The sequence below is a fragment of the Monomorium pharaonis genome, chromosome 3 (genome assembly GCF_013373865.1).
Source record: "Monomorium pharaonis isolate MP-MQ-018 chromosome 3, ASM1337386v2, whole genome shotgun sequence".
In the NCBI taxonomy this organism is placed as follows: domain Eukaryota; kingdom Metazoa; phylum Arthropoda; class Insecta; order Hymenoptera; family Formicidae; genus Monomorium; species Monomorium pharaonis.
The window spans coordinates 5977286-5989691 of NC_050469.1; the positions used below are offsets into that span (position 1 = coordinate 5977286).

General features: G+C 33.2%; 2 protein-coding genes across 5 annotated transcripts; both read right to left on the reverse strand.

The window, feature by feature from the left end:
• Positions 1 to 42: 42 nt before the first annotated feature.
• On the reverse strand, positions 43 to 3757 carry LOC105836076 (elongation factor G, mitochondrial). 2 transcript variants are annotated; one of them, XR_004962435.1, is made up of 10 exons: positions 3384 to 3757; positions 3113 to 3271; positions 2503 to 3001; positions 2140 to 2404; positions 1886 to 2057; positions 1489 to 1779; positions 1218 to 1421; positions 992 to 1098; positions 787 to 884; positions 575 to 602 (listed from the first exon to the last, which is right to left on the reverse strand). XR_004962435.1 is itself a non-coding variant. In XM_012679858.3 (9 exons), the coding sequence occupies exons 1-9, from the start codon at positions 3456 to 3458 to the stop codon at positions 330 to 332; spliced, it is 2250 nt and encodes a 749-aa protein (XP_012535312.1). In that variant the 5' UTR covers positions 3459 to 3754; the 3' UTR covers positions 43 to 329. The 2 variants fall into 2 exon arrangements, 1 of the variants encoding a protein (XP_012535312.1); XM_012679858.3 differs by having other exon boundaries at positions 43 to 602; positions 787 to 1098; positions 3384 to 3754.
• Positions 3758 to 4990: 1233 nt separating this feature from the next.
• On the reverse strand, positions 4991 to 12097 carry LOC105830272 (bone morphogenetic protein receptor type-2). Of its 3 annotated transcripts, none has more exons than XM_036284087.1 (12): positions 11884 to 12097; positions 10410 to 10686; positions 10079 to 10184; positions 9810 to 10007; positions 9443 to 9679; positions 9180 to 9335; positions 8877 to 9059; positions 8592 to 8761; positions 8329 to 8524; positions 8023 to 8223; positions 7730 to 7951; positions 6246 to 7288 (listed from the first exon to the last, which is right to left on the reverse strand). In XM_036284087.1, the coding sequence occupies exons 2-12, from the start codon at positions 10569 to 10571 to the stop codon at positions 6246 to 6248; spliced, it is 2874 nt and encodes a 957-aa protein (XP_036139980.1). In that variant the 5' UTR covers positions 10572 to 10686; positions 11884 to 12097. The 3 variants fall into 3 exon arrangements, with proteins under 3 accessions (XP_012524946.2, XP_036139980.1, XP_036139981.1); XM_036284088.1 differs by having other exon boundaries at positions 11856 to 12097; XM_012669492.3 differs by lacking the exon at positions 11884 to 12097 and having other exon boundaries at positions 4991 to 7288; positions 10410 to 10571.
• Positions 12098 to 12406: the final 309 nt, after the last annotated feature.

Below are 12406 nucleotides of genomic sequence, written 5' to 3' on the forward strand. Positions count from 1 at the left end.
GATGCAATTATTTTTCGACGAGTATATGTCTGCAGATAAAAATTACTTTCTAGATATTTATTTTATATTTTATATCATATTTTCAGATACGAAACAATATTTACAACTCATTTGATGCATTTGTACATACTATAAAAGTATACACATTTTATTTCTGTCTATTTATTATTAATCAATAATTATTTTTACTAGTAAATAATTATCAGTTTACGTCGAATGTATTAAATATATAAACAATGCGTATATTATTATAACGCACTTACAACATTCATGATAATATCGCGTAATTCTTCACTAAAAAAGAAACAAAAAGTACTTATTTTCTATAATTAGTTTTTATATTTCTGAGATTTTTCGACTACTATTCCCCGCGATTCTTGATATTGTCTAATAAGTTGTTCCTGCACTTCTGGTAAGCAAGGGCTATACCTCGAATACTCCATCGTAAACTCTCCTTTACCTTGCGTGCTTGATCTCAGTTCAGCGGAGTAACCGAACATTTCATTAAGCGGCACTTCGGCAACAATCGTGAACCATTCATCTATTACTTCCGTCGAGTTTATCAGTCCTTTTCTCTTGTTAATTTGTCCCAATACCAAACCCTAAATAAAACGCGTAAAGAATCATTAAAAAAATTAAAGTACATAATAATAATAATAATAGTAACAAAGTGCTAAATTATATATTGCATAGGCAATGTTTTATATATATATAAAATAGAATATCCTACATAAACTCGCTAGGGGAATGGAACATACACATAGTGTATGTATGTATATAACATACCTGATATTCCTGTGGGCCCACTACTTCGACCAACATAATTGGTTCTAAAATTTGCCAGCTACCATATTCAAAAACATCCTTCACAGCTCCTTGTGCAGCTAGAAAGAAGGCAAGTTCCGACGAGTCTACACAATGATGCATGCCATCAAGTATTCTAAATTTAACACCAGCGATCTTGTGACCACTAAGCAACCCTTTTACGCACATTTCCTTGAAACCTCTCTCTACGCCCGGAATAAATTGTTTTGGTACATTGGTTCCTATAGTTTCATCCGAAAATTCGATAGTTGTATTTCTCTCGGGTGGCAAAGGCTAAAGCACAACTTTTTCTTAGTAAACGACATATTGAGAGAAATAGGAAAAAAGCATCACAATGCGATATGTAATGTCGATAAATATTAATGATAAAAATCTACTCTAACAATTTATACCTCCATAAATCCAATCACGCGCGCATATTGGCCAGCACCGCCAGACTGTTTCTTATGAAGATAATCAAATTCACAAGGTCTACATAAAGTCTCACGGAAAGAAACTTTTGGTTTTCCAAGAATAACTGGGCAATTATATTCACGTTCTAATCTTTGCGCATAAATTTCCAAATGCAATTCGCCCATACCAGAAATTATGCTTTCCTGAAGAAAAGTTAAAAAAAAATATAAATCTCACGAAATATTTGCTAAGAATAATAAACAATGTTACCTTGTTATCGACATCGTAGTGAAAACGCAAAGTTGGATCTTCCTTTGTAAATCGGCCAATACCTTTAGCAAAATTATCTCGATCTTTTGTATTTTTTGGTTGTATAGACATAGATACCACAGAATCGGGAACGTAAATAGATTCCATCGCCAGATCTAGTTTGGATTCGTTAACAAAAGTATCACCAGATGCACAGTCTACACCAAATAAAGCAAAAATATCTCCCGCATAAACTTCTGTAACATCTTCCATTTGATTTGCATGAAGTCGAACTAATTTTTGTATCCGTACCTGAAAAAAATATTATGGCATTTTTAAAAATATATTTTACTAATGAATATTATAAGAAAATATTATGTGCACGCACACACACACACACACACACACATATAATTACCTTTTTTCGTGTTCTTGTGTTATATATGGTTTCCGATTTTCTTAACATTCCCTGGTAACAACGAAAATATGTTAATTGACCAAATTTACCAGCCTCCAACTTGAATGCCAATCCAACAAAAGGTTTATTGTCATCTCGATTAGAATCTAATAAAATTTTATCATATTCACCCCTAAAGTGAAATAAAATATGTGTTTAAATACATATGGCATATATGTATATTAAATTATTATGTATTGATATAAAAAAGTTACTCGGATTTTGGTTGAAGAGCATAATTCTCTACTTCTCCCGGATTCGGTAAATAACTTATTACTGCATCTAATAATGGCTGAACTCCCTTATTTTTCAATGCAGTGCCAACTAGCACAGGTGTAAACTTTCTTTTTAAGCAACTCCTGCGTATGGCGTCCATAATATCTTTCTCAGTTATTTTTGTTTCATTTAAATACAAATCACCAAACGTATCGTCTGCATTGCTCAAGTGCTCGATTAATTCTTGCCTTCTTTCATTTACCTCTAATCGACACACAATACTAGTTTAGTAACTTTATATATTCATAAAAACTTAAGAATGCAAATGTGTCATTGAGAAACTTATTATTGTACGTGAATACCTGCATTCATATCCTTTGGGATTTCATCCTCCCTAACAACTTCCCCAAAATTCCCTTCAAAATAAATTGCTTTTTGAGTAACTAAATCTACTATGCCCTTTGTATTACTCTCGAGACCGATTGGTAACTGTATGAATGCAGCGTTATGATGCAGCTTGCTCCTCATCTGTTGTAGAACTCTCTTTGGATTTGCACCCATTCTATCCAGCTTATTAATGAATGCCAAGCAGGGAACGCTGTATCTCTTCATCTGTCGATTCACAGTCAGAGTCTGCGACTGAACGCCACCCACGGCGCAGAGGACAAGAATAGCACCATCCAAAACGCGCAAAGCTCTTTCAACTTCCACTGTAAAATCCACGTGACCAGGCGTATCAATGATGTTGATGTTATGATCTTTCCATAATGTATATGTGGCAGCAGATTGAATAGTAATGCCTCTTTGCCTTTCCAATTCCATACTGTCCATAGTTGCACCCACGTTATCTTTTCCCTTTACCTAGCAATGAGAAAGAATCGCAACATACATATCTCTTATCCATTTTATTAAAGAATTCCGCCAATTATAGTTTACCTATATGACCCGTGCACGTGTAAGTTTTAGACTCACCTCGTGCATCTCGGATATTCTGCCGGTGTAATACAGGATACGTTCAGTTAAAGTCGTTTTTCCAGAATCAATGTGAGCCGATATACCGATGTTTCTGATCTTCTCCAATGGTTTGTGCTCAGCAAATTTGGCGTACGACGCCAATAATCGTACATTTTGCTAGAAAAATTACGTTACAGTACTGAAATTTCTGCGTTATTAACAAATACATCGTGCAAAAGTGATTAAAATACTTATAATCTAAGAATATAGTAAAGGTTAGGAATCTTACTTTGTAAATATATGGCCGTATTTTCGACAGTCGACTTAAATTGACGTTGCGACTTAAATGAGCTACGATAGTCATAATTATTAACTTTTTTTTCAAATATTTATGATGTTTAATTCAATTTTATACAATTCGGCATAAATCACGGCGGCGTCTGCCCTGTCGATCACGTTGCCAAAAACGTAATCAGTTTCTAGTGGTTTCCAGTGACATAACGTGGCAATGTGCATTTGAGAAAATAGGCATGAATTGAATAAAAAAATTATATATGTATATATATGTAAAATAAAATTATATATATGTATAATAACTTGATATATATTATAACTTATATGATAACTTGATAATAATTTGATCAGAAAGGAATCTGAGTCTGAGAGCGGTTATCGTGGGTTATCGCATCGTTTTAGCTAAGTTTTAGGTGGCGCGGGCAACGTGGCGGCAGCGGCGCGGCGTGCGCAGGCGCGGCGCGCCGCTGCCGCTATGTTGCTCCGCCGCGCTCCAGTCTCCAGTCACGTATGCCATTCCAGTGCCGACGGCGGCGGCGGCCGGTCAAACGTTCCGTTGACTCCGTGCGTGTCTCGCGTGCGCAAAAATTGAATTGTGCGGTGTTGTGTTGAGAGTGCCGTCGTGCTAGCAAACGATACGCGAGCCATGTGAGATCGTACGTAGCAGAGGTCGTATTCATGTGTAAAGCGCGGCATCGTGCGTTTGCTTTCGGTTTCAAGTGAAGTGTTTGCGTGCACGTTCGAGCAAAGTGTTTACTCGAAGAGGATACGTTCGGTAGAATATCGCGAGTGCCAATAATGAAACTTTACTAGTCGTCGCGCAATCATACAGAGATACAAAACTCTGGGAGCGAATTGATTTACTTATGTTCAGTGTGTCTTGACGTGCGCAAACCGGAAAAGGAATGTAGCGCAGTAGCAGTAGCAGCATCAGCAGCAGGAGCAGCGACAGCAATCGGTGAGTGAATTTTTATATCAAATCAATTATTTGAATTTATATCATGTATATGTGGTATTGCACATTTATAGAAGACGATTATGCACATTTGCATAAAACAGATTTAAAATATGAATGCATATAATTGTGAAATTTCCTCAGGTTCCTTTCTAATGTGATATACATCGATGTAATTTAATTAAGTCGATTAATATATATATATTAGTAACAAAATATATTAATTACAATCATTTATAATTTATTAGGATACTTTCTAAATGTTAAGACATATATTTAATTTTAACGAAAAAAAAATTTAGTTGTAATAGATACAATGTAAATATATTACATAAAAGAAATATTAATTTATTTCCTTCCATCTTATTTATAGAACAGTAATCTTTTCTCAATTTTTATCAATGTATTTTTTTTAATATTTTAAGGTTTTCGAACAAGATATAGAAAAAAGTTGGAAACTAATGGATTAATTTATGTCTGTAAAAGACTAAAAAAAAGGATTGAAAAATTTTATAATAGACAATATACTTGTCATATCCATAAAAAACATTTTGTTTCATCAAACAGTCTTAGAAAAATTTAATTATTTGTTTTATAAATATTCCATTAATATATATGTTTACTTAGTTTAAATGAAAGAACAAAAATTATTGGTAGAAGACTTTATTATGAATTGTATAATCATATCCATTTTAATTTTGTCAATAATAACATATCGCATGATAAAGAATTATAAAATGTATAACATAAAAATTTACGAATATCTTCAACATAACATAACGTAACAAAAGTATGTTTAACGCAGTTGATTAATCTTTTTTTATGCTACAAATATTTACAATCTCACAGGATCAGGAAAAATAATTTTCATATAACTCGATACAATTATACTTTGTGCTCAAATATATCTTTTTACTATTTCTAGTTTATAATTACAATTACCTATATTAATATTCATGGCTTTGAATTAATTAGTAGATCCATATATCTGATAAATATCGTTGCATATTAATGAACAAACTTGTTGCACACGATCTGTTTAAAACTTAAACATACTTTATATGTATTTATATTGTATATGTATAGAAGAAGTAAATACAGTCTCCTCTCATGAAGAGAGAGAGAGAGAGCATACAAAATTGAGATAATAAAAGAATTAACTTTTACATACTTTCGTCCATAATTTTATATAAGTCTTTGAGCTAATAATATCAGATGGAGAATATTCTATAAATATTGACATTAAGAGATTGTTTTACATTACACAGAGATTATGTCTTTTAAATGCTGTGAAAAAGTAAAAGATAATTATACATCAAGATGTTAATAATATCTTATAATGTGATGCAAATGTTAATATTGATTGTCCATGTTTATCAATTACAATGAATTCATCAGTTCTATTAAATCATTTTTAAAAGAACATTGAGAATACAAAGAAGATAACTCACAAATAGCATATATGAAAGCAGTTTTATGATAAACTCATCTCTTATAATTCAGCGCGTATAGATTATGTCAATTTGATTTTTTATTTTCTATTTATCATTATTATCATTATTATTATTATTATTATTATTATTATTATTATTATTATTATTATTATTATGTGCACTTGTCATACTTAATCGGCTACTTCATCAAAAGCATTCATTACGCACAAAGTATAACATGACAAATCAATTGAATAGTATGAACTTCCGAATATATTCCTAATTTTTGTTAATTTCACTGTTTAATATCTAAATTGTATAATAATATATTTTGCATTGAGTATAAAATCTTACTTATTCTTATACACAAATTCTGTACACAAATTGAAGCTTAGGATACCGTACAGCAATCCTCTTTTTTTTTACTATATTATAGACATAAAGACTTTACAAATACATTAATATCTGATTAAAAGCACGTAACATTTTTGGTACCAAGTTTCGTTGGTGAATGTTTCCCATCGCTATCACCGAGATCCATACCAAATGGCACAGAATTCCAAATGGCCTTGTCACTTTGATCGTCCTCCTCATTCAGGATATTGCACATCATGCGATCATCGTAAAGCGAAAATCGCGCTGTTGATTGCGCACGACCACGAATTTTCCTAACAGATGGTGGCAAATCACCAGGTGTTTTTATTCTCATATGCGGGTCCTTCAACGCGTTATTTACGTTCGAGCCCACATTGAAGATTTCATTAAATTTATCTATGCTTTCTTGCCTGCTTAAATTATTTTCTCTCTTCTTGTTTCTTAAATTTACGAGCGGCAAAGTGGAAGGACGCGCGTTGGATGCTGTGTTATCACTTTCATATTGCTTCTGTTTCCCCATTTGTGCGGTATGCTTGTCATTCTTCTCTACCGGCATCGCCGAAGTAGAAGTCTTACCAATAATGCCATTTACATATTTTCCTCCAGGCGAGATCGTTACATTTGTCTCTACAGTTTTAATCTGAATATTTTGCTTCGATAACAAATTTGACTTAGAATCTTCTCTATCTATTTGGTATCTGCTGTACGGATACATTTTCTTGTTAACCAGTAATTTCTTCAAATTGGGCCAAGCAAATAATCTTTTTCGTGGGCTCTCTTGAAGAGATGTGTCCTGTATATTCGTCTGCTTTCTCTTACCGTACGAAGATGATCCTTCATCGGAAATGACATTTTGAACGTATGGTATAGGCGTTGCTGGTCTAAGTTGCGTTAATTGCGTAGTATGTTGACTTAAGTAATCGTGCGAAACTAATCCTTGTGCCTCTGTACCAGTTTTGTATTGATCGTTACATAAATGCTTCAGTGATTTATCGACGAGAACATTACCGTTACAGCCTAAGTCTTCCAATGAATCCGATTGTAACATTAAATTTCTTTCCATACACGGATTTCTGCCTTGGTACGGCTGAAGGGTTTGAGTATGATTATATGTCGCTACTTCGTTCGAATTTTTGACTGAAACACAAACAGATTATCAAGAATTATTGAAAAATAACATTATAGAAATAGTATAAAATAAATACATAGATATCAGTTGCTTACAATTTAGTGATGTGCAATCATTTTTAAACTGAGGATTATTTTCAGAAATAAGCAAAATCTTCCGGGCCGCAATAATGTCAATTTCGATAGTAAAAATGAGTATAATGCACTATATATAGGTGTCTGACATTAAGTATAATACTGCGTAGAGATAGAGCGGACTAAACTGAATCGAAAAATTCCATAGATACAAGTTTATAATGCATGAGCATTGTTACATTATTATCGAATTACTGAACACTATGTGTATGATGTGTAACCTGTGGTTACAATTTATGAGCATGTGATTCGCGAATCGTAGGTTGCACATCACTTACTTTATATAAATACTAATTACTAATAATAATTACTTACAACTGTGTTCATGAGCAACGCTGTCAGATGGTGATAATGTAACTAAGTTTTCAGCTATTGCACCATCATTAGTATTACTATCTTGCACCATATTCAATGCAAGTTGAACAACATGTACATTGTCATGATGCGAGGATTCACTATAAAGACTGTTTGTTGTTGAAGGCACTAAGGTGCAGTGAGAATTCACCATTGGACTTCCGTCGGTAAAGTGCATCATCACTACAATTTGTTTTTCTCATTTAAAAAATGTAAAAATAATATAGTTTGTTGAATATTGATAAATGTATTACCACGATGAGACTGCAGTTCTGAAAGCCGTTCTTCTATACACAAAGCAGTTAAACGGGCTTCAGCATCAGCGTCCCAGCAATCTTCTATAGTTTCCTTAATTAAACGCACTCCTGGTCTATCTACTAAGTTACCCTCTAAAAGTGGTCTGGCTTTATTACGTGATACTAAGACCTGCATCTGCTCAAACGTTGGATAAAGTCCTAAAAAATAAATAAAAATATTTCATAAATATAAAATGTAATAATAGTATCAAAACAATGGATTTTCAACGTTGTTAAAAAAAATGTTTTATGTATTTCACAAACCTATTTCGCTCTCATATGGCTGTTTATATTGCGGCACGTCTGACCCAGGAATATAAATATCAGAACATCTTGTAACCAGTTCCCAAAGAACTAAACCCATTGCATAAACATCTATCTGTTTTAAAGAACTCTCACAATCCCGTAAATTAACAGCACCGTCCAATACTTCTGGCGCCATGTATCTCAGTGTGCCCACCTAGTGTAACAAATTTTAATAAAGACTGAATTGTAGAAGATATGATTTTAGATATTTAAATACTAACATCATTAATTGATTTTAGTTCGGCATGCTGCTCCTCTCCATTAGAGTAATACTTAGATCCAGAGATTTGAACTGCCAATCCCAAATCGCAAATACAGCAAGTACCATCAGTTTTAATTAATATGTTCCTTGAATTTATATCTCTATGTGCAATACATGGTTTGAACTTGTCTGGAAATTATAATACTTATATAAATATTAATACTAAAATGACCAATTATAATTAATAAAAAAACATTTATAAAGAATATTTTTGTACTTTTTGAGTAAATAATGCAATATGTACCTCCTTTGCGTATATCCGTATGCAAATAAGCAAGTCCCTTAACTATCGAAAGACTCATTTTGCAGAATGTGTTCCAATCAACAGTGTGCGTTCGTAAGAATTCCGTTAAACTACCACCAGGAGCAAAACTGAGTACCAAAAGATATTCAATACTATTTTCCATGCTTATTCTTTCGTCCACACCTAAAACAGAATATAAATTAAATTTTATATTGATATTGAGCATTCCAATTTTTAAAAAGAAAACATTTTCGTTTTATTATCGTCCCTTTTAATATTTGTTTTAAAATAAAAAATGCCAACCATAATAGTTTAATAATGATGGGTGCTCCATAAAAGGTAGACAATAAGTATCTCTTTCATTTTGAAAATAATTGCGGTAGTGCGATGGATATATCTTAACTGCAACATCTTGATCTCCCATACTGCCTTGCCAAACCGATCCATATCGTCCTTGACCTGTGATTATAATGATTATAATAAATAAAATTGAATAATTATTAATTGCAGTATTACATAAAATCCTCGATCAATTGTATTAAATACTTGTACAAATAAGAACATACCTACAATATTTGTAAGTTTCAAGTGGTCAACTGTGTAAGTACCAGTTCTTAATGCTGTGCTATCCATGAACTGATCATTATAAGATAAAGGCTTTCCTAATCTCATTAAAATATTGTTATGATACGTTCTGTATATATTCATTGCTATAGTACATAATAGTAGCATTGTACATGCTAAGACAATTATTATAATAAGGAACCAGCCTTCAGAGTGTGACTGTTCAAGATATTCTGTAGCTGAAAAATATTAAAATATTATAAATTAAAAAATGTTTTTTTTTTCTTATAATTTTTGTGAATATAAGTCGTAAAAATAAGCATAATAACTTCTTTTGCTATATGATGATTAATGCTGTTATTATCTTACTTGGTCGATTTTTTTGCGAGGAAAGAGTGTTAGATATTTTGTTATCCGAATCGGTAAGATTGGAACTTGTAATATTGAGATTGCAGAAATCTCCGTGACAACAACAAAATTTCGTATTGTTTAAAGCCTTTGTAAATCTCTGGAGTGCGATACATTCTGTATTTTCACATTTTTGTTCACCAGACTGTTTCCAACAACCTAGTTCAAATCAAATAATTATATTTCAAGCATCTGAATAGATGTTTAATAAATCCCCATACGATATATACCTTGAGACAAAATAGTAATTTCAGTGCCATTTGCAGTTTTATCTTCTTTCCATAAGGCATGACAGAAATTATTACACATCTCAAATTTGACATCTTCATCTTTTATCTGAAAATTAGATGTATATTTTGTTTCAAATATTACTGTAAAGTAATGATTGTAATGTAACAAAGATATAGCTGTTTTTTAAGTAAGTTTTACATAACTCTAGAATAATTGTATGATTCTATTCAAACAAAATCAACATCAGTTTATTAAAAATTATAAGTTTTAAGAAATTATTTTAATTATAAATTAAATTGTAAATTATAAATTTATTATTGCAAGACCTACATTAGATGTATTTTCGGGTATTCCTGCTGAATTCTGCTTGGGTGAAAGATTTTCAACATTTTTCTTTCTGCTAGCACATTTTCTAATTTCTATGGCATTGATGGGGATCAAGCTTATGCCACATAGCAGTGCAATCAGCGTGACTGATACAATGACTCTCATTGTGCTTTAGCAGGCCTCTTGAACCAAAACCACTTCAACAGAACCAGAGCTTCTTAAGAATTGGCATCTTTCATCGCAGTAATACACAACGTCCCCGTTGAGATTCTGAGTTCATCTGATCGTCATATATAATGCAAAAAAATGATGAATAAGCAGATTAAACAAAAAAAAAATATATTACAGTTTTTTTATATTACAACTTTTTTTCTTATCTGTATTTTTACTTTTAACAATGTGAGAAAATGTCTATGTGCAACATAGAGGAAAGTATTACACTAAACAAAGAAAAATAAGAATTTTGCGCACTTATAGTGCTGACTCCCAGTTGCTCCTCATTAATTATATACACATTCATATTTTTAAAAAATTATATAAATTTATATATATAAGAATTATATGACTTTATCTGCTTGTTGTATATATAACAAAATAGAAAGTAAAAAATACTAATAAAAAATAAAACTAAACAAAAAGTATTACAGCTTTTTTCTTATTTGCATTTTTACTTTTAATGACAAAAGACAATTATATGAAAAATAGTAGATATTTGTCTGTGATCTATAAAGACAATGAAATTTTCATACCACTTGGATTTCCATTTGACAAAGTTGTCAAGTATATATTCTTAAAGTATATTCTTATGTGGAGTATACTTTTTTTGTTACTTCGACTGGCATCTGTCTACGTGTCAGATGTTCAATAACTTATGTTAATAGCATTACGCAAAATCAACTAATTTTTTTCAACTTTTATCAATGCGAATATACATATGACGCATATATGCTCAATGAACACACACACACACACACACACACACAAACTGTTTTTTGCAACATGTACACAACAAATCAAACAAATCTTTTATATATATATATATATATATATATATATATATATATATATATATTCAATTATTTACACGCGATAAATAATTCTCACGCGAGCGTAATTCAAGCGGTTCCCGTCACCGTCGTGTGACGCAAACGAGCAGAAAGTAATGCGAGATCTCATTTGTGACACGACCAATTAATCGGAGTCCCTTACGCGGTCAGGCGGACGCGATATTGAGCGGCCGGGAGATGATCGCGACTCGGGATATCAACGGAGGGGACGACGTTCCGCGTTTAACGACGGCGCGGGGGAGATATGTAAATGCGCGTTGCGCTCCAAGGGGTGCGTCACGGGACTCCTTCCGCACGCGTGTTCCGCGGGAAATCCGCGGAGATGGAAAACGGGAAGAGAAAGAAAGAAAGGGAGAAAGAGCGGTCGCACGAAACGACGTACATTATAAACGAAGCGGCACACCACTTACGTGCTTTTGTCCTTGGCGGAAGTCCCCGTGGAAGTTCTCGATGTGGTTCACGCGCGTTATTGCGATCGCCGTACAGCGCGACATCTCAAAGTCCCCTCAGAACGCCGCCGAGCGCATTTGCAGCTACGAGCGTCGCGTGAATACACTGGTATATTTGACAGGCAGCCCGTGTCCATTGAGTCGCGTCCTGAACGCGCGTTCGCAAATGCATTGCTGGTCGGACGGCGCGGCGCGGCTGGCGGCTGGCGGTTGCTCATCGTAAGGTCGTCACTCGCATCGCGCGACGTTTTGAGAGTTCCGAGAGCTCGCGAAACGATTGCAAAGGGTGACCTCAATTAAGCTCCGATTAGCTTATAATTATAAAATCCTTGTTAACATGAATAGAATTATTAAATTTTTTCTCGTAGACGCGCACGGAAAGAAAGATTGAAAACAACGAATTTTTTTGTTAGAAATTTCGTCGTGATAAATTCGGATAAACTATATTACTACACCTATTGTAGATCCGGCCTTATAATTCAAT